At 38.9% G+C, this 23182-nt stretch overlaps 1 protein-coding gene across 1 annotated transcript in view; it reads right to left on the minus strand.

The window, feature by feature from the left end:
* susd6 (sushi domain containing 6) overlaps window positions 1–23182 on the minus strand; it is a 77216-nt gene that overhangs the window by 30806 nt on the left and 23228 nt on the right. Inside the window, exon 2 of the mRNA XM_046291060.1 lies at window positions 22601–22760. Coding sequence (XP_046147016.1) covers window positions 22601–22718 — 118 coding nt within the window. The 5' untranslated portion in view covers window positions 22719–22760. The remainder of the gene's footprint in view (window positions 1–22600; window positions 22761–23182) is intronic.

A 23182-nucleotide genomic window follows, 5' to 3' on the forward strand; every position in this document is an offset into this window, starting at 1 on the left:
ATAAGTATTGTGATTCTATATGTATTGAGATTCTATATGTATTGTGATTCTATATGTATTGTGATTCTATATGTATTGTGATTCTATAAGTATTGAGATTCTATAAGTATTGAGATTCTATAAGTATTGTGATTCTATATGTATTGAGATTCTATATGTATTGTGATTCTCTATGGATTGTGATTCTATATGTAGTGTGATTCTCTATGTATTGTGATTCTATATGTATTGTGATTCTATAAGTATTGAGATTCTATAAGTATTGTGATTCTATATGTATTGAGATTCTATATGTATTGTGATTCTATATGTATTGTGATTCTATATGTATTGTGATTGTATTGAGATTCTATAAGTATTGTGATTCTATATGTATTGAGATTCTATATGTATTGTGATTCTATATGTATTGTGATTCTCATGATTCTATATGTATTGTGATTCTATATGTATTGTGATTCTATATGTATTGAGATTCTATATGTATTGTGATTCTATATGTATTGAGATTCTATATGTATTGTGATTCTATATGTATTGTGATTCTATGTATTGAGATTCTATATGTATTGTGATTCTATATGTATTGTGATTCTATATGTATTGTGATTCTCATGATTCTCTATGTATTGTGATTCTATAAGTATTGAGATTCTCATGATTCTCTGTGTATTGTGATTCTATATGTATTGAGATTCTATATGTATTGTGATTCTATATGTATTGTGATTCTATAAGTATTGAGATTCTCATGATTCTCTGTGTATTGTGATTCTATAAGTATTGTGATTCTATATGTATTGAGATTCTATATGTATTGTGATTCTATATGTATTGTGATTCTCTATGGATTGTGATTCTATATGTAGTGTGATTCTCTATGTATTGTGATTCTATATGTATTGTGATTCTATAAGTATTGAGATTCTATAAGTATTGTGATTCTATATGTATTGAGATTCTATATGTATTGTGATTCTCTATGTATTGTGATTCTATATGTATTGTGATTCTATAAGTATTGAGATTCTATAAGTATTGTGATTCTATATGTATTGAGATTCTATATGTATTGTGATTCTATATGTATTGAGATACTCATGATTCTATATGTATTGTGATTCTATATGTATTGTGATTCTATATGTATTTTGATTCTATATGTATTGTGATTCCATATGTATTCTGATTCTCATGATTCTATATGTATTGTGATTCTCTATGTATTGTGATTCTATATGTATTGTGATTCTCATGATTCTATATGTATTGTGATTCTCTATGTATTGTGATTCTATATGTATTGTGATTATCTATGTATTGTGATTCTATATCTATTGAGATTCTATATGTATTGAGATTCTATATGTATTGTGATTCTATATGTATTGTGATTCTCATGATTCTATATGTATTGTGATTCTATATGTATTGTGATTCTCATGATTCTATATGTATTGAGATTCTCATGATTCTATATGTATTCTGATTCTATATGTATTCTGATTCTCATGATTCTATATGTATTGAGATTCTCATGATTCTATATGTATTCTGATTCTCATGATTCTATATGTATTGAGATTCTATATGTATTGTGATTCTATATGTATTGTGATTCTATATGTATTGAGATTCTATATTTATTGTGATTCTATATGTATTGAGATTCTATATGTATTGAGATTCTCATGATTCTATATGTATTGTGATTCTAATGATTCTATATGTAGTGTGATTCTATATGTATTGTGATTCTATATGTATTGAGATTCTATATGTATTGTGATTCTATAAGTATTGTGATTATATATGTATTGTGATTCTATATGTATTGTGATTCTATATGTATTGGGATTCTATATGTATTGTGATTCTATATGTATTGTGATTATATATGTATTGGGATTCTCATGATTCTATATGTATTGGGATTCTATATCTATTGTGATTCTATATGTATTGTGATTCTATATGTATTGGGATTCTATATGTATTGGGATTCTACATGTATTGGGATTCTCATGATTCTATATGTATTGCGATTCTACATGTATTGAGATTCTCACGAATCTATATTTATTGTGATTCTATATGTTTTGTGATTCTCTATGTATTGTGATTCTCTTTGTATTGTATTCTATATGTATTGTGATTCTATATGTATTGTGATTCTATATGTATTGTGATTCTGTATGTATTGTGATTCTATAAGTATTGTGATTCTCATGATTCTATATGTATTGTGATTCTATAAGTATTGTGATTCTCGTGATTCTATATGTATTGTGATTCTCTATGTATTGTGATTCTATATGTATTGTGATTCTATAAGTATTGTGATTCTCATGATTCTATATGTATTGTGATTCTATATGTATTGTGATTCTATATGTATTGTGATTCTCTATGTTTTGTGATTCTATATGTATTGTGATTCTCTATGTATTGTGATTCTATAAGTATTGTGATTCTCATGATTCTATATGTATTGTGATTCTATATGTATTGTGATTCTATATGTATTGTGATTCTCTATGTATTGTGATTCTATATGTATTGTGATTCTATATGTATTGTGATTCTCTATGTATTGTGATTCTGTATGTATTGTGATTCTATAAGTATTGTGATTCTCATGATTCTATATGTATTGTGATTCTCTATGTATTGTGATTCTATATGTATTGTGATTCTATAAGTATTGTGATTCTCATGATTCTATATGTATTGTGATTCTCTATGTATTGTTATTCTATATGTATTGTGATTCTCTATGTATTGTCATTCTATATGTATTGTGATTCTATATGTATTGTGATTCTATATGTATTGTGATTCTATATGTATTGAGATTCTATATGTATTGAGATTCTATATGTATTGAGATACTCATGATTCTATATGTATTGTGATTCTATATGTATTGTGATTCTATATGTATTTTGATTCTCTATGTATTGTGATTCTATATGTATTCTGATTCTCATGATTCTATATGTATTGTGATTCTATATGTATTGTGATTCTATATGTATTGAGATTCTATATGTATTGAGATTCTATATGTATTGAGATACTCATGATTCTATATGTATTGTGATTCTATATGTATTGTGATTCTATATGTATTTTGATTCTCTATGTATTGTGATTCTATATGTATTCTGATTCTCATGATTCTATATGTATTGTGATTCTATATGTATTGTGATTCTATATGTATTTTGATTCTATATGTATTGTGATTCTCTATGTATTGTGATTCTATATGTATTGTGATTCTATATGTATTGTGATTCTCTATGTATTGTGATTCTGTATGTATTGTGATTCTATAAGTATTGTGATTCTCATGATTCTATATGTATTGTGATTCTCTATGTATTGTGATTCTATATGTATTGTGATTCTATAAGTATTGTGATTCTCATGATTCTATATGTATTGTGATTCTCTATGTATTGTTATTCTATATGTATTGTGATTCTCTATGTATTGTCATTCTATATGTATTGTGATTCTATATGTATTGTGATTCTATATGTATTGTGATTCTATATGTATTGAGATTCTATATGTATTGAGATTCTATATGTATTGAGATACTCATGATTCTATATGTATTGTGATTCTATATGTATTGTGATTCTATATGTATTTTGATTCTCTATGTATTGTGATTCTATATGTATTCTGATTCTCATGATTCTATATGTATTGTGATTCTATATGTATTGTGATTCTATATGTATTGAGATTCTATATGTATTGAGATTCTATATGTATTGAGATACTCATGATTCTATATGTATTGTGATTCTATATGTATTGTGATTATGTATGTATTTTGATTCTCTATGTATTGTGATTCTATATGTATTCTGATTCTCATGATTCTATATGTATTGTGATTCTATATGTATTGTGATTCTATATGTATTTTGATTCTATATGTATTGTGATTCTATACGTATTGTGATTATCTATGTATTGTGATTCTATATGTATTTTGATTCTCTATGTATTGTGATTCTATATGTATTCTGATTCTCATGATTCTATATGTATTGTGATTCTCTATTGTGATTCTATATGTATTGTGATTCTATATGTATTTTGATTCTCTATGTATTGTGATTCTATATGTATTCTGATTCTCATGATTCTATATGTATTGTGATTCTCTATGTATTGTGATTCTATATGTATTGTGATTATCTATGTATTGTGATTCTATATCTATTGAGATTCTATGTATTGAGATTCTATATGTATTGTGATTCTATATGTATTGTGATTCTCATGATTCTATATGTATTGTGATTCTATATGTATTGTGATTCTCATGAGTCTATATGTATTGAGATTCTCATGATTCTATATGTATTCTGATTCTATATGTATTCTGATTCTCATGATTCTATATGTATTGTGATTCTCTATGTATTGTGATTCTATATGTATTGTGATTATCTATGTATTGTGATTCTATATCTATTGAGATTCTATATGTATTGAGATTCTATATGTATTGTGATTCTATATGTATTGTGATTCTCATGATTCTATATGTATTGTGATTCTATATGTATTGTGATTCTCATGATTCTATATGTATTGAGATTCTCATGATTCTATATGTATTCTGATTCTATATGTATTCTGATTCTCATGATTCTATATGTATTGAGATTCTCATGATTCTATATGTATTCTGATTCTCATGATTCTATATGTATTGAGATTCTATATGTATTGTGATTCTATATGTATTGTGATTCTATATGTATTGAGATTCTATATTTATTGTGATTCTATATGTATTGAGATTCTATATGTATTGAGATTCTCATGATTCTATATGTATTGTGATTCTAATGATTCTATATGTAGTGTGATTCTATATGTATTGTGATTCTATATGTATTGAGATTCTATATGTATTGTGATTCTATAAGTATTGTGATTATATATGTATTGTGATTCTATATGTATTGTGATTCTATATGTATTGGGATTCTATATGTATTGTGATTCTATATGTATTGTGATTATATATGTATTGGGATTCTCATGATTCTATATGTATTGGGATTCTATATCTATTGTGATTCTATATGTATTGTGATTCTATATGTATTGGGATTCTATATGTATTGGGATTCTACATGTATTGGGATTCTCATGATTCTATATGTATTGCGATTCTACATGTATTGAGATTCTCACGAATCTATATTTATTGTGATTCTATATGTTTTGTGATTCTCTATGTATTGTGATTCTCTTTGTATTGTATTCTATATGTATTGTGATTCTATATGTATTGTGATTCTATATGTATTGTGATTCTGTATGTATTGTGATTCTATAAGTATTGTGATTCTCATGATTCTATATGTATTGTGATTCTATAAGTATTGTGATTCTCGTGATTCTATATGTATTGTGATTCTCTATGTATTGTGATTCTATATGTATTGTGATTCTATAAGTATTGTGATTCTCATGATTCTATATGTATTGTGATTCTATATGTATTGTGATTCTATATGTATTGTGATTCTCTATGTTTTGTGATTCTATATGTATTGTGATTCTCTATGTATTGTGATTCTATAAGTATTGTGATTCTCATGATTCTATATGTATTGTGATTCTATATGTATTGTGATTCTATATGTATTGTGATTCTCTATGTATTGTGATTCTATATGTATTGTGATTCTATATGTATTGTGATTCTCTATGTATTGTGATTATCTATGTATTGTGATTCTATAAGTATTGTGATTCTCATGATTCTATATGTATTGTGATTCTCTATGTATTGTGATTCTATATGTATTGTGATTCTATAAGTATTGTGATTCTCATGATTCTATATGTATTGTGATTCTCTATGTATTGTTATTCTATATGTATTGTGATTCTCTATGTATTGTGATTCTATATGTATTGTGATTCTATATGTATTGAGATTCTATATGTATTGAGATTCTATATGTATTGAGATACTCATGATTCTATATGTATTGTGATTCTATATGTATTGTGATTCTATATGTATTTTGATTCTCTATGTATTGTGATTCTATATGTATTCTGATTCTCATGATTCTATATGTATTGTGATTCTATATGTATTGTGATTCTATATGTATTGAGATTCTATATGTATTGAGATTCTATATGTATTGAGATACTCATGATTCTATATGTATTGTGATTCTATATGTATTGTGATTCTATATGTATTTTGATTCTCTATGTATTGTGATTCTATATGTATTCTGATTCTCATGATTCTATATGTATTGTGATTCTATATGTATTGTGATTCTATATGTATTTTGATTCTATATGTATTGTGATTCTATACGTATTGTGATTATCTATGTATTGTGATTCTATATGTATTTTGATTCTCTATGTATTGTGATTCTATATGTATTCTGATTCTCATGATTCTATATGTATTGTGATTCTCTATTGTGATTCTATATGTATTGTGATTCTATATGTATTTTGATTCTCTATGTATTGTGATTCTATATGTATTCTGATTCTCATGATTCTATATGTATTGTGATTCTCTATGTATTGTGATTCTATATGTATTGTGATTATCTATGTATTGTGATTCTATATCTATTGAGATTCTATATGTATTGAGATTCTATATGTATTGTGATTCTATATGTATTGTGATTCTCATGATTCTATATGTATTGTGATTCTATATGTATTGTGATTCTCATGAGTCTATATGTATTGAGATTCTCATGATTCTATATGTATTGTGATTCTCATGATTCTCTATGTATTCTGATTCTATATGTATTCTGATTCTCATGATTCTATATGTATTGAGATTCTCATGATTCTATATGTATTCTGATTCTCATGATTCTATATGTATTGAGATTCTATATGTATTGTGATTCTATATGTATTGTGATTCTATATGTATTGAGATTCTATATTTATTGTGATTCTATATGTATTGAGATTCTATATGTATTGTGATTCTATATGTATTGTGATTCTAATGATTCTATATGTAGTGTGATTCTATATGTATTGTGATTCTATATGTATTGAGATTCTATATGTATTGTGATTCTATAAGTATTGTGATTCTATATGTATTGTGATTCTATATGTATTGTGATTCTATATGTATTGGGATTATATATGTATTGGGATTCTCATGATTCTATATGTATTGTGATTCTATATGTATTGTGATTCTATATGTATTGTGATTCTATATGTATTGGGATTCTATATGTATTGGGATTCTCATGATTCTATATGTATTGGGATTCTATATGTATTGTGATTCTCATGATTCTATATGTATTGGGATTCTATATGTATTGGGATTCTCATGATTCTATATGTATTGAGATTCTCATGATTCTATATGTATGGTGTTCTCATGATATTATTTATTTATTGTGATTCGATGTTCCAAACATGTTGCTCACCATACGTCTGCTGCAGAGGGACAAGAGAGAGGCACGAGAAAACAAGTCATGGAAAATAGATGCAGAAAACAAATTGTCTTCCTATTTAAAAAGAAGATGGTGAACAAGCAATGAAGGAAAAATACTGGAGTTTTGGAGCAGCTACAGCCAACTAGTATAAAAAATAACATTGCAATATTGTCAAAACGATACAATAGATCGTCTAAGATAATATCCTGAGATCTAACTGTATCGACCCCATCACATTTACCTGCTACGTGGGGTCACTGCACTATTTGATTTTATGGTTTGGCCCACACAGTCCACACACATGCTGCCCAGTTACACAAACTGGTATCAACTCAGGTCTCTCAGAAGACGAGAGATCCTTAATGTCGTCTTCGTTGAGAAACTGTATACGCTGGCCAACAGACAAAAACAGTCTCTCACAGAGAGTACATAGGCCTACACACGTGCTGACAGTAAAAGAGAGAGTTGCACCACAGGGACAGGGACAGGCTGAGGCCGGCCTTGAGACACACCTCACAGCTGACTCACTGGATGGGGAAACTAGGCTACTCGAAGCTAACAGTGTTACATATCACGGACCTGTAACACAACAAGCTTGATGCCCGTATGAAGAATAGTTATGTAGCCGTCTCAGGTTCTCTCCAGGTGTCAGGCTGTCACACTGAGATCTCTCCTTCTCTCTCACTACTGTGCTCTCATGTTTCTGTGCATTCAGACAGCAGACGGGGGGGGGGGGGGTCAGGCTGTCACACTGAGATCTCTCCTTCTCTCTCACTACTGTGCTCTCATGTTTCTGTGCATTCAGACAGCAGACGATGGGGGAGGGGGTCAGGCTGTCACACTGAGATCTCTCCTTCTCTCTCACTACTGTGCTCTCATGTTTCTGTGCATTCAGACAGCAGACGGGGGGGGGTCAGGCTGTCACACTGAGATCTCTCCTTCTCTCTCACTACTGTGCTCTCATGTTTCTGTGCATTCAGACAGCAGACGATGGGGGGGGGGGTCAGGCTGTCACACTGAGATCTCTCCTTCTCTCTCACTACTGTGCTCTCATGTTTCTGTGCATTCAGACAGCAGACGATGGGGGGGGGGGGGTCAGGCTGTCACACTGAGATCTCTCCTTCTCTCTCACTACTGTGCTCTCATGTTTCTGTGCATTCAGACAGCAGACGGGGGGGTCAGGCTGTCACACTGAGATCTCTCCTTCTCTCTCACTACTGTGCTCTCATGTTTCTGTGCATTCAGACAGCAGACGATGGGGGAGGGGGTCAGGCTGTCACACTGAGATCTCTCCTTCTCTCTCACTACTGTGCTTTCATGTTTCTGTGCATTCAGACAGCAGACGGGGGGTCAGGCTGTCACACTGAGATCTCTCCTTCTCTCTCACTACTGTGCTCTCATGTTTCTGTGCATTCAGACAGCAGACGATGGGGGGGGGGGGTCAGGCTGCAGAGTGAAAGTCATCTTCCTTAACGACAGGCTGATGTATTCGTAGGGAGGAGAGGTGTCAGTGGGTGAGTGTGGGGGAGACAGCAGCAGGTCATTACATGATGCTCATGTCTAAGCACACCGATACAGACCAGTCATTAAGGCTGCTAGATCCTGATGGACTTGGTGCCTGTCCAGACTCTGTGGGGACTAGGGAGAGCTGGGCATGTGACCCAGACTCTGTGGGGACTAGGGAGAGCTGGGCGTGTGACCCAGACTCTGTGGGGACTAGGGAGAGCTGGGCGTGTGACCCAGACTCTGTGGGGACTAGGGAGAGCTGGGCGTGTGACCCAGACTCTGTGGGGACTAGGGAGAGCTGGGCGTGTGACCCAGACTCTGTGGGGACTAGGGAGAGCTGGGCGTGTGTCAGGTGTGTTTAACTACGAGACCAGTCAGGTGTGTTTAACTATGAGACCAGTCAGGTGTGTATAACTATGAGACCAGTCAGGTGTGTATAACTATGAGACCAGTCAGGTGTGTATAACTATGAGACCAGTCAGGTGTGTTTAGACCAGTCAGGTGTGTTTGAGACCAGTCAGGTGTGTTTAACTGTATATTCCAGCTACCGTCTCCTACCGTCCTCTTTCACTACAGAGGTAATTGAGCAGGTTGACGCTAAATAGGACAGAGACAACTGAACTCTATATCTACTGAGGCAGATAGAATAGGATAGAGACAACTGAACTCTATATCTACTGAGGCAGATAGAATAGGACAGAGACCACTGAACTCTATTGTCAGGACCCGGTTACGAACCCGGGTCTCCGGAGTGAGAAACAGTCACTTAACCAACTGAGCCACGAATAGTCGGCAGAACCCAGAAGATGAGGCAGACACAGCAGTACTTGAGACGGTGTATTTAATGAAGTAAAAAGTGAAGTACTTCAGGAAAACATGTAACTCCACAACCTCAAAAGGAATTCCACAAGAACAAAGGTAATCCTCCAAGACAAAAAGGTAAATCCACAAGGTGGAAGGTATAGCACAAAAAGCCTCAAAAGATACTCAAAAACAAACAAACAAGAACAAAAAACAGAATTCCACAAGAGAGTCCACCGGGATCAACAAGAGTTCACAGAGTACTAGGGCTGGGTGCTAACATACAAACACAGAGCAAAGAACTGAGGAAAACAAAGGGTTTAAATACAATCAGGGGAAACGAGGCACAGGTGCAAATAATAATGGGGATCAAGGGAAAACAAAAGGTCAAAAGGCACAATGGGGGCATCTAGTGACCAAAGACCGGAACAACCCTGGCCAAATCCTGACATCTATATCTACTGAGGCAGATAGAATAGGACAGAGACCACTGAACTCTATATCTACTGAGGCAGATAGAATAGCACAGAGACCACTGAACTCTATATATACTGAGGCAGATAGAATAGGACAGAGACTACTGAACTCTATATCTACTGAGGCAGATAGAATAGGACAGAGACCACTGAACTCTATATCTACTGAGGCAGATAGAATAGGACAGAGACCACTGAACTCTATATCTACTGAGGCAGATAGAATATGACAGAGACCACTGAACTCTATATCTACTGAGGCAGATAGAATAGGACAGAGACCACTGAACTCTATATCTACTGAGGCAGATAGAATATGACAGAGACCACTGAACTCTATATCTACTGAGGCAGATAGAATAAGACACCGAGACCACTGAACTCTATATCTACTGAGGCAGATTATGGACAAGAGGTCAAGGGGTTCCCTATTGTCTGGCTGAACACCTAACACACACACACACACACACACACACACACACACACACACACACACACACACACACACACACACACACACACACACACACACACACACACACACACACACACACACACACACACACACACACACACACACACTTTGTAGGAGCAAGTGGGCGTTGTACATTGGGGCAGGGGGGAACAGATGGAACAGAGAGAGCAGATGGAACAGAGAGACCAGATGGAACAGAGAGAGGCGCAGCGGTCTACGGCACTGCATCTCAGTGCTAGATACGTCACTACAGACCCTGGTTCGATTCCAGGCTGTATCACAACCGGCTGTGAATGGGAGTTCCATAGGGTGGCGCACAATTGGCCCAGCGTCGTCTGGGTTTGGCCGGGGTAGACCGTCGTTGTAAATAAGAATTTGTTCTTAACTGACTTGCCGAGTTAAATAATAAAAATAAAAAAAGAACAGGGGAAAGTCCCCTCTTTCTTGTCCCATGGACAGCTGGAAGGCAGACATTCCTTCCTCTCAGCTCCAAACAAAGAGAGCAGCCTCTGTCTGACCAGCCCAAAACCCCCCACACACACACACACACACACACGAGAGACAGACCTGGTCATAAATTACACCCTCACACATGCTGTTCCAAACACTGCACGACATTCCACTGCATGTGCTCTGTTCCAAACACTGCATGACATTCCCACTGCATGTGCTCTGTTCCAAACACTGCACGACATTCCACTGCATGTGCTCTGTTTCAAACACTGCACGACATTCCACTGCATGTGCTCTGTTTCAAACACTGCACGTCATTCCACTGCATGTGCTCTGTTTCAAACACTGCACGACATTCCACTGTACGTGCTCTGTTCCAAACACTGCACGACATTCCACTGCATGTGCTCTGTTCCAAACACTGCACGACATTCCACTGCATGTGCTCTGTTCCAAACACTGCACGACATTCCACTGCATGTGCTCTGTTCCAAACACTGCACGACATTCCCACTGCATGTACTCTGTTCCAAACACTGCACGACATTCCCACTGCATGTACTCTGTTCAAAACAGAAGTAGGAATCCTCATCCACATCCAGTTTACTGATCTCTGTTCTGATGTTCAGAAGCTCTTTTCAGTCATAGGAAACGATTGAGGAAACATTGTTCATAAAAAGTTAAGATAAGCACTAAATAAAAAAATACAAAATATATATAATAGTAAAATGTATTCAGGAGGAAAACAGCAGATATTCATTCCAGCTCCGTAACTAGTAACTAACACATTACATTTAGAAAGTAACCTACCCAATCCTGCAGGCACCACACATAAAGATGGTGACGGTCAGTTGACTCATGGTAAACGCTGCGTCAGTGTGTAGCTATGCCAACCATAATTCCTTTAAATTGAGCTTTTCATATTAGCTGCTTTTACTGTGAGTCAATGTTTTACATTTCGCGTAGTTCTGTCCTTGAGCTGTTCTTGTCGGGTAATGTTCTGTATTATGTCTTGTTTCATGTTGTGTTGGACCCCAGGAAGAGTAGCTGCTGCTTTCACAACAGCTAATGGGGATCCTAATAAAATATCAAAACACCAGTCTCAACATCAACAGTGGAGAGGCGACTCCGGGAGGCTGGCCTTCTACGCAGAGTTCCTCTGTTTAGTGTCTGTGTTCTTTTGACCATCTTAAATCTTTTCTTTTTATTGGCCAGTCCGAGATATGGCTTTTTCTTTGCGACTCTGCCTAGAAGGCCAGCAACCCGGAGTGGCCTCTCCACTGTTGATGTTGAGACTGGTGTTTTGCGGGTACTATTTCATGAAGCTGCCAGTTGAGGACTTGGCTGTTTCTCAAAACTAGACACACTAATGTACTTGTCCTCTTGCTCAGTTGTGCACCGGGGCCTCCCACTCCTCTTTCTATTCTGGTTAGAGTCCGTTTGCGCTGTTCTGTGAAGGGAGTAGTACACAGCGTTGTACGAGATCTTCAGTTTCTTGGCAATTTCTCGCATGGAATAACCTTCATTTCTCAGAACAAGAATAGACTGATGAGTTTCAGAAGAAAATTATTTGTTTCTGGCCCTTTTGTGCCTGTAATCAAACCCACAAATGCTGATGCTCCAGATACTCACCTAGTCCAAATGAGGCCAGTTTTATTGCTTCTTTAAATCAGAACAACAGTTTTCAGCTGTGCTAACATAATTTGCGAAGGGTTTTCTAATATTCAATGAGCCTTTTAAAATGCTAAACTTGGATTAGCTATCACATCGTGCCATTGGAACACAGGAGTGATGGTTGTTGATAATGGGCCTCTGTACCTCTACCACCCATACGTAGAATGTATGCACACATGACTGTAAGTCGCTTTGGATAAAAGCGTCTGCTAAATGGCATATATTATTATTATGTAGATATTCCATTAAATATCAGCCGTTTCCAGCTACAATAGTCATTTACAACATTAACAATGTCTACACTGTATTTCTCATCAATTTGATGTTATTTTTAATGGACTTTTTTTTGTTGCCTTTTCTTTCAAAAACAAGGACATTCTAAGTGACCCCACGATATATATATATATGTATATTTATTTTCTTTCTTCTAGGTAGTTAACGTTAGCTAGCACTAGTTGGCTATATGCCAAAATGTCTGTATTTCTCCTCCTATAGCTTGGCCTAAATCTTTTTTCATTTAAAAAAATTGTGATCCAACATGTTTTCAGCTATTTTATTTCTATGACTGATTAAAACAACATTTTATTATGACTCGTTCTTGTCCCTCTGCAATATATTTGGACCATCGAATACATATAAAGCCGTGCTAAATCGTAAACACGTATAGAATCACGTATAGAATCACGTAGAGAATCACGTAGAGAATCACGTAGAGAATCACGTATAGAATCACGTATAGAATCACGTAGAGAATCACGTATAGAATCACGTATAGAATCACGTAGAGAATCACGTATAGAATCACGTATAGAATCACGTATAGAATCACATAGAGAATCACGTATAGAATCACGTATAGAATCACGTATAGAATCACATAGAGAATCACGTATAGAATCACGTATAGAATCACGTATAGAAACACGTATAGAATCACGTATAGAATCACGTATAGAATCACGTATAGAATCACGTATAGAATCACGTATAGAATCATGTATAGAATCACGTATAGAATCACGTATAGAAACACGTATAGAATCACGTATAGAATCACGTATAGAATCACGTATAGAATCACGTATAGAATCACAATACATAATCAGCCCAAAAAATATTGTTATAATATCGTATTGTGAGGTCCCTGGCAATTCAGAGCCCTACTCCCTAAGCTAAGACCAGCTAGGATCAACTTAGCCTTCAGACAATCCTGGCTGTCAACAACGACTGGGGATAAAGGGAGGTAAACTGGGTAGTGTTCAGTCAAGAGAAATTTTTTGAAAATGTTTTAAAAAACAGATTTTCAGTTTCCATTGCAAAACGTTTTGCTACGGTGTGCTCTAATGAACACAAGCCTAGTTTGTGCTGGAGTGCAACTCCCTCCTCACCTTGGTCTACACATTCTCCTACCCAGGCAGACATGTTGGGAGCCTGGTCACACGGCTGACATTCATTAACCTATATTAACCGTCATCACAGACAGCTGGCTTGTCATTCACCACCCACTGACAGGGCAACTTAACTCAATTGCTTTTAGTTTCACTGTGGTTGTAAACAGTGGACCTCAGACCTTCCTCTTGCCTAGCAGTACCTAATAAGGAAGTGAAGGGAGATAAGTCAAACAACAAGAGAGTCAAGGCCCCACAATCTACAAACTGCACCAAACCGAAACTTAAGGGACACACAGAAACTGAGCAAGTGCTGAAACACATATTTCAGAGCAACAGCTACACAGCAATAATTGACACGTGTACACACAGGCACACACACACACAAACGCCCTCCTCTGTCACTACTTGCTTTCTGGTGATCTAGCTGTGTCTGTGTGAGGAGCTCAGTGTGGCTGTGATGTGGTGTTCTGTCCAACTCCAACACCCTGCTGAAAGACATCTTTGTCCTCACCTTTCAAAAGGAGCAGCAGCAGGAGCTAGTTAAATAAAGGTTAGTTAAATAAAAGGCTAGTTAAATAAAAGACTAGTTAAATAAAGGCTAGTTAAATAAAGGTTAGTTAAATAAAAGATTAGTTAAATAAAGGCTAGTTAAATGAAAGGCTAGTTAAATGAAAGGCTAGTTAAATAAAATGCTAGTTAAATAAAGACTAGTTAAATAAAAGGCTAGTTTAAGTAAAGGCTAGTTAAATGAAAGGCTAGTTAAATAAAATGCTAGTTAAATAAAGACTAGTTAAATAAAAGGCTAGTTTAAGTAAAGGCTAGTTAAATAAAATGCTAGTTAAATGAAAGGCTAGTTAAATAAAATGCTAGTTAAATAAAAGGCTAGTTAAATAAAAGGCTAGTTAAATAAAATGCTAGTTAAATAAAAGGCTAGTTAAATAAAAGGCTAGTTAAATAAAAGGCTAGTTAAATAAAAGGCTAGTTAAATGAAAGGCTAGTTAAATAAAATGCTAGTTAAATGAAAGGCTAGTTAAATAAAAGGCTAGTTAAATAAAAGGCTAGTTTAAGTAAAGGCTAGTTAAATAAAAGGCTAGTTTAAGTGAAGGCTAGTTAAATAAAATAAATAAAAGGAGCAGGAGTAGCATATTGGTTTCTTCCTCCCTGTGCAGGCCTGGGGCCAGTGGTTCAGCCTGGAGGGGCTGGCTAACAGTCATTCTCTCTTCCCGGGGCAGGCCTGGGGCCAGTGGTTCAGCCTGGAGGGGCTGGCTAACAGTCATTCTCTACTCCCTGTGCAGGCCTGGGGCCAGTGGTTCAGCCTGGAGGGGCTGGCTAACAGTCATTCTCTCCTCCCTGTGCAGGCCTGGGGCCAGTGGTTCAGCCTGGAGGGGCTGGCTAACAGTCATTCTCTCCTCCCTGTGCAGGCCTGGGGCCAGTGGTTCAGCCTGGAGGGGCTGGCTAACAGTCATTCTCTACTCCCTGTGCAGGCCTGGGGCCAGTGGTTCAGCCTGGAGGGGCTGGCTAACAGTCATTCTCTCCTCCCTGTGCAGGCCTGGGGCCAGTGGTTCAGCCTGGAGGGGCTGGCTAACAGTCATTCTCTACTCCCTGTGCAGGCCTGGGGCCAGTGGTTCAGCCTGGAGGGGCTGGCTAACAGTCATTCTCTTCTCCCTGTGCAGGCTTAGGGCCAGGGGTTAAGCCTGGAGGGGCTGGCTAACAGGTCTTTAGGGGGGCGTCTTGAAAGGAACAGAACAGACAAAGGCCATCGTTTCCTGCAGGTTTTGTTTGCTAGATAGGCCGGGTGGTTTAGGGTTAGCAAATTTCCTGTATGAGGCTGAGAAACAGAACAGTGAACAGGCTGAGCCATAAACACACAGTGAACAGACGCCCACACCCTAGCTTAGCCTACACCCGCTCATTACCAGGGAGTAGCCTAGCCTACACGCTCATTACCAGGGAGTAGCCTAGCCTACACGCTCATTACCAGGGAGTAGCCTAGCCTACACGCTCATTACCAGGGAGTAGCCTAGCCTACACGCTCATTACCAGGGAGTAGCCTAGCCTACACGCTCATTACCAAGGAGTAGCCTAGCCTACACGCTCATTACCAGGGAGTAGCCTAGCCCCGCTCATTACCAATGAGTAGCCTAGCCTACACGCTCATTACCAAGGAGTAGCCTAGCCTACACGCTCATTACCAGGGAGTAGCCTAGCAACGCTCATTATCAAGGAGTAGCCTAGGCTACATTCTCATTACCAGGGAGTAGCCTAGCCTACACACTCATTACCAGGGAGTAGCCTAGCCCCGCTCATTACCAAGGAGTAGCCTAGCCTACACGCTCATTACCAGGGAGTAGCCTAGCAATGCTCATTATCAAGGAGTAGCCTAGGCTACACTCTCATTACCAGGGAGTAGCCTAGCCTACACGCTCATTACCAGGGAGTAGCCTAGCCCCGCTCATTACCAAGGAGTAGCCTAGCCTACACGCTCATTACCAGGGAGTAGCCTAGCCTACACGCTCATTACCAGGGAGTAGCCTAGCCTACACGCTCATTACCAGGGAGTAGCCTAGCAACGCTCATTATCAAGGAGTAGCCTAGGCTACACTCTCATTACCAGGGAGTAGCCTAGCCTACATGCTCGTTACCAGGGAGTAGCCTAGCCCCGCTCATTACCAAGGAGTAGCCTAGCCTACACGCTCATTACCAGGGAGTAGCCTAGCCCCGCTCATTACCAAGGAGTAGCCTAGGCTACACTCTCATTACCAGGGAGTAGCCTAGCCTACACGCTCATTACCAGGGAGTAGCCTAGCCCCGCTCATTACCAAGGAGTAGCCTAGCAACGCTCATTATCAAGGAGTAGCCTAGGCTACACTCTCATTACCAGGGAGTAGCCTAGCCTACATGCTCATTACCAGGGAGTAGCCTAGCCCCGCTCATTACCAAGGAGTAGCCTAGCCTACACGCTCATTAACAGGGAGTAGCCTAGCCCCGCTCATTACCAAGGAGTAGCCTAGCGTACACGCTCATTACCAGGGAGTAGCCTAGCCTACACGCTCATTACCAGGGAGTAGCCTAGCCCCGCTCATTACCAAGGAGTAGCCTAGCCTACACGCTCATTACCAGGGAGTAGCCTAGCCTACACGCTAATTACCAGGGAGTAGCCTAGCCTACACGCTCATTACCAGGGAGTAGCCTAGCCTACACGCTCATTACCAGGGAGTAGCCTCGCTCATTACCAAGGAGTAGCCTAGCCTACACGCTCATTACCAGGGAGTAGCCTAGCCCCGCTCATTACCAAGGAGTAGCCTAGCGTACACGCTCATTACCAAGGAGTAGCCTAGCCTAAACTTCTCTTTCACAACAATCACTTCACAACTCATGAAACACACACACACGTTTCCTCGACAGTGGTGTAACACAGTAAGTCATACAAAGAGCAACCAAGGTCTTTCTAACATACTGACCACACCGCTCACATCGCACGAGCGTTGCAGAATAAATGTAAACATACATGTTATTCAGTCATTGCACCCACGTTGCTCACGCGCGCCAACGAGCGTCTGCGATGCAAAAGCGCTAAAAATAAAAGTCAGTTCTATTTGTGACGCTGAACACTGTGCAAGTCCTGCCTCTCCCATCTCCTCAGTGGTTTATAGAAGCAGATACCCACGTGCCATCTCCTCATTGGTTATACCCACGTGGGTGATTGAAAGATGAACTGAGTTTGGTCGGTCGTCGTGGTAACTATGAAATGCCAATCACCATATCAAGTCCAAAGAAGAAAAGGCCTGGAAGGAGAGATGACTAGAAACATTTTGGTTGACTGTTTTATGTGTAGGTTAATTGTCAGAGTAAAGGACCTTGTGCATTTAAGGTAAAATAACAACCCAACATTTATATCCCAGGACAAATTAGCTAGCAACAGGAAGCTAGCTAAATAGGACAAATTAGCTAGCAACAGCAAGCTAGCTAAATAGGACAAATTAGCTAGCAACAGCAAGCTAGCTAAATAGGACAAATTAGCTAGCAACAGCAAGCTAGCTAAATAGGACTTATTAGCTAGCAACAGCAAGCTAGCAAAATAGGACAAGCTAGCTAGCTGAATTGCCATAAATGTTTAATGCTTTTTGACCTGCCCCCAAATTAATATAATTGGTTTAAAGTTTGTTTTGATATTTCAACCTGTGTGTCCTGATCGCTTTTAGTGTGCGAGGACAAAAACATTTTGTGCACGATGGCGCGCGGCCGGTTTGGGTACGGTGTAAGACAGACACAGCAACCTGTCCTTTCTATGAGATGGCCCTCAGCAGCAGAAGTGAGAGCTTATCAGTAGTAGACAAAGAGAGCTGTGAGAGATTCATATGAAGCCAAGAGAATGGAAAACAAATCAGAGGACAAACACAAAACAAGTGTTTGAGGACAAAAAGACAGTGTGTGAACAGACCAAACATGGGAATAAAACGTCCACGGTCCTCTCCTCCTCCACTTCTCTCTCTCTCTGCTACACAAAGAGACGTCAGTTTGTTCTGGGCCAGAGCGGAGCCATTTTAACAGAACACATGTCTTGTCGCCCACTGACCCACACAGAGAGACAAGGCCTGTGTGAGATTAACTTTTAGCCCCCAAACTGTTCACTTCCTGTCCCCATCCTAAGAATCAGCGAAAGGTTTATTCCTGACCATTGATCAATGCTACGCTAGTAGAAAAGTCAAGAGGCTGAATCAGAGTTTATTTATTTGATCTTTATTTAAACTAGGCCAGTCAGGTAAGAACAAATTCTTATTTTCAATGACTGCCTTGTTCAGGGGCAGAACGACAGATTTGTACCTTTTCAGCTCGGGGATTTGAACTTGCTACTAGTCCAACGCTCTAACCACTAGGCTACCCTGCCACCCCAGAGTAAAGGTGTTGTTTGTATACAGGCCTGGATCTTAGATCTATGTCTCAGAGGAAGAGAGTTTACTGTAACTAACTGGCTGTGTGCAATGAATTAACAAAACTAAGTTACACGATCAGTGGGAACTGCATCACTTCTCGTCTCTGTTCCCCTCCCCCTCCTGACTGTTTGTGACTACTTCCTCTGGGACTACACACTCATCTACAGACAGGCGCACAACAAGAGGCTATGCCAGATGTGTGTGTAACATAATAAACATGTACTGTAGTGATTGGAGTCCAGGCATGTAAGTACAACCACACTATGCATGCGTTTTCAAACACTGTACTACTATTCGAGGTGTACTGTGCTAAGCTCTTTGCAGCCTATTCGGCACAACAAGTCTCAGTATGCACACGTATAGGCCTACATTTCTGCTCAGTGGTCACCTCTATTACCCTGCCGGGACTTTGTTTGCATGTGGATGGAATAAGACTGTCAAGAAGAATGGACTTTGAGAATTTGATATTCATGAAACCCTCCAGCAGAACAATCATCCGACTCATATATATATTTGATGCGCCCTGGGCTAACCTGTGACCTGTGACCTGTGGCAATAACGTGATATGGTGGAGCATATGAGGGATGGCTCGAGGAGAGGAAATTAAGGTTTGTTTGAAAACATCAAAGACCATTGAAAGATCCATTGGAGGAGGAACGATCTAAGGTACCTCCCTCTGACCACCTCCTCCAATGAGATTTGAGAAAAAAAAGAAAGAAAAACAGAGGAGACATGGACAGCGGAAACATGATTTACCGGCTAGTAACTTTTTCAGACAAGGCCACAGACTAAGGAGACCAAACCAGAGGATGAGAGATATGAAGTAAATATAAATTAAACACGGGCTTGTAAAGCTGATAACGATCTGTTCCTGCCGGGGATGTCATCTCTACGATCTGTTCCTGCCAGGGATGTCATCTCTACGATCTGTTCCTGCCGGGGATGTCATCTCTACGATCTGTTCCTGCCGGGGATGTCATCTCTACGATCTGTTCCTGCCGGGGATGTCATCTCTACGATCTGTTCCTGCCGGGGATGTCATCTCTACGATATGTTCCTGCCGGGGATGTCATCTCTACGATCTGTTCCTGCCGGGGATGTCATCTCTATGATCTGTTCCTGCCAGGGATGTCATCTCTACGATCTGTTCCTGCCAGGGATGTCATCTCTACGATCTGTTCCTGCCGGGGATGTCATCTCTACGATCTGTTCCTGCCGGGGATGTCATCTCTACGATCTGTTTATCTGCTGGGAATGAGACTGGATGCAGCAACACACTCTGGTATATATGGGCCCGATTGGCAGAGGCACGTACACACACACACACTCCGCCTGAGGACACAAACTCCTTGCTCTCCTTCCCGCTGGCGTTGGCTGCAGATGAAGGTGGGAGTGTGTGTTAGAGAGAGAGAGAGAACGTGAGCCTGAAACGAGCCCCCACGAGCTCTCTGTGACTCACGAGCGTTACACAAGACCGTAACCCTAACACGAGTACACAGGAGCCGATGCTAACCGGCACGCGGCAAACACACATCCACCCACACACGAGGACCAAGTCTCACTTTGTAGACTTGAAGGAAATTACACCAACTTCTATGCCTGTGCTCAGCACTTCACTGCCAGTCAGTTTTGCTGCGCGAGTTGGGATATAGGATTCGTATTTTTTTGTGCGATTAGCAGCTATGAAACGAAAAAGAACAGAAATACTTGGAAAATAAATACTGCAGCATTTTTCTGCTGCAAATCGCAACTTGCACAATTACTAGTGATACTTGATTTTTGACTATTTATTTATTTGTGAATGTAAATGTACTACAGCTACTGTTGTATCAGCTACTGTTGTATCTACAGCGACTGTTGTATCAATATGTTTTGACCATGACAGTTTTACAATCCAGGGTTATTCCAAGCAGTTTAGTCACCTCAACATGCTCAATTTCCACATGATTCATTACAAGATTTAGTTGAGGTTTAGGGTTCAGTGAATGATTTCTAACTAACTGCAGCTCTTTGTTGAGTGTTGCAGTCATTTCAGTCATTGTAGTAGCTGACGTGTTATAGTGTTAAGTCATCCGAATACATAGACACGTGGCATGTCCTTAGTCATGGTTCTTTACCATTCAGCCATCAGATTTGCCACCAATGCTCCTTATAGGACACATCACTGCACTCTATACTCCTCTGTAAACTGGTCATCTCTCTCTGTATACCCGTCGCAAGACCTACTGGTTGATGCTTATCTATAAAACCCTCTTAGGCCTCACTCCCCCTTATCTGAGATACCAACTGGAGCCCTCATCCTCCACATACGGCACCCGTTCTGCCAGTCACATTCTGTTAAAGGTCCCCAAAGCACACACATCCCTGGGTCACTCATCTTTTCAGTTTGCTGCAGCTAGCGACTAAAACGAGCTGCAACAAACACTCAAACTGGACAGTTTTATCTCAATTTCTTAATTCAAAGACTCAATCATGGACACTCTTTCTGACAGTTGTGGCTGCTTTGCGTAATTTATTGTTGTCTTTACCTTCTTGCCCTTTGTGCTGTTGTCTGTGCCCAGTAATATTTAATCCATGTTTTGTGCTGCTGCCATGTTGTGCTGCTGCTACCATGTTGTGCTGCTGCTACCATGTTGTGTTGCTGCCATGTTATGTTGTCGTCTTAGATCTCTCTTTATGTAGTGTTGTGTTGTCTCTCTTGTCGTGATGTGAGTTTTGTGTTGCTAACTTACTGTGATGTTGTCTTAGATCTCTCTCTATGGAGTGTTGTCTCTTTTGTCGTTATGTGAGTTATGTCCTATAATTTTTATTTTTATTTTTAATCCCAGCCCCGTCCCCGCAGTAGGCATTTTGGTAGGCCGTCATTGTAAATAAGAATTTGTTCGTAACCTTTATTTAACTAGGCAAGTCAGTTAAATAAAAAAATTAAAAAGTAAAGATTGAAAAAAAGCAAGGGGCCTAAACAGCTGCCCTGGGGAATTCCTGCTTCAACCTGGATTATGTTTGGTTTCCATTAAAGAACACCCTCTGTGTTCTGTTGGACAAATAACTCTTTATCCACATTATAGCATGGGGTGTAAAGCCATAACACATAAGTTTTTTCCAGCAGCAGACTATGATCGATAATGCACTGAAGTATAACAAGACAGCCCCCGCAATCAATCTCTCAGACAATCAGCCATTTGTGTAAATCCCGTGCTTGTTGAGTGTCCTTCCCTATATGTGTGCTGAAAGTTGGTTGTCAATTAGTTTACCGTGAAATAGCATTGTATCTGGTCAAACACAATTTTTTCCAGAAGTTTACTAAGGGTTGGTAACAGGGTGATTGGTCTGCTATTTGAGCCATTAAGGGTATGGTGTGGGTATGGCAGGAGTTGTCCCTTACCTGATGCGTGTCCGTGGGGGAGCAGGGCGAGGAGGAGGAGGAGTACAGACGTAGCCAGTCTGTGGACTGGAGAGGAAGCCAGGGCTCTCGTCTCACACGATACCATTCCATCGCTCATCTTTCCCCTGGATACCAGCTCTACAGTCCGCTGAGGTTCAACCTACAGGGAGAGAAAGTTAGGGGAGGTAAGGACAGATTAGTGCTCCGAGTCTCATGCATCTGATTTCACGCACAGAGCCCCCCTCTCTAATAGCCTATACTCTCTCTCTCTCTCTCTCTCTCTCTCTCTCTCTCTCTCTCTCTCTCTCTCTCTCTCTCTCTCTCTCTCTCTCTCTCTCTCTCTCTCTCTCTCTCTCTCTCTCTCTCTCTCTCTCTCTCTCTCTCAATACAATTTCAATTTAAGGGCTTTATTGGCATGATAAACATGTTTACATTGCCAAAGCAATGTTACCTCTGGTTAACAAAGTAGCAAAACAATGCGCTTTTCTGCTGCTTCCCTCACTCGGTCTGGTTGTCCCTAGGTAAAGTGTTACAGTTGGATTAATGAGCCGGTGGATGACAGACAGTGTGCCGATCTCCCTC

This window comes from Oncorhynchus gorbuscha, linkage group LG12, assembly GCF_021184085.1.
Source record: "Oncorhynchus gorbuscha isolate QuinsamMale2020 ecotype Even-year linkage group LG12, OgorEven_v1.0, whole genome shotgun sequence".
Classification (NCBI taxonomy): domain Eukaryota; kingdom Metazoa; phylum Chordata; class Actinopteri; order Salmoniformes; family Salmonidae; genus Oncorhynchus; species Oncorhynchus gorbuscha.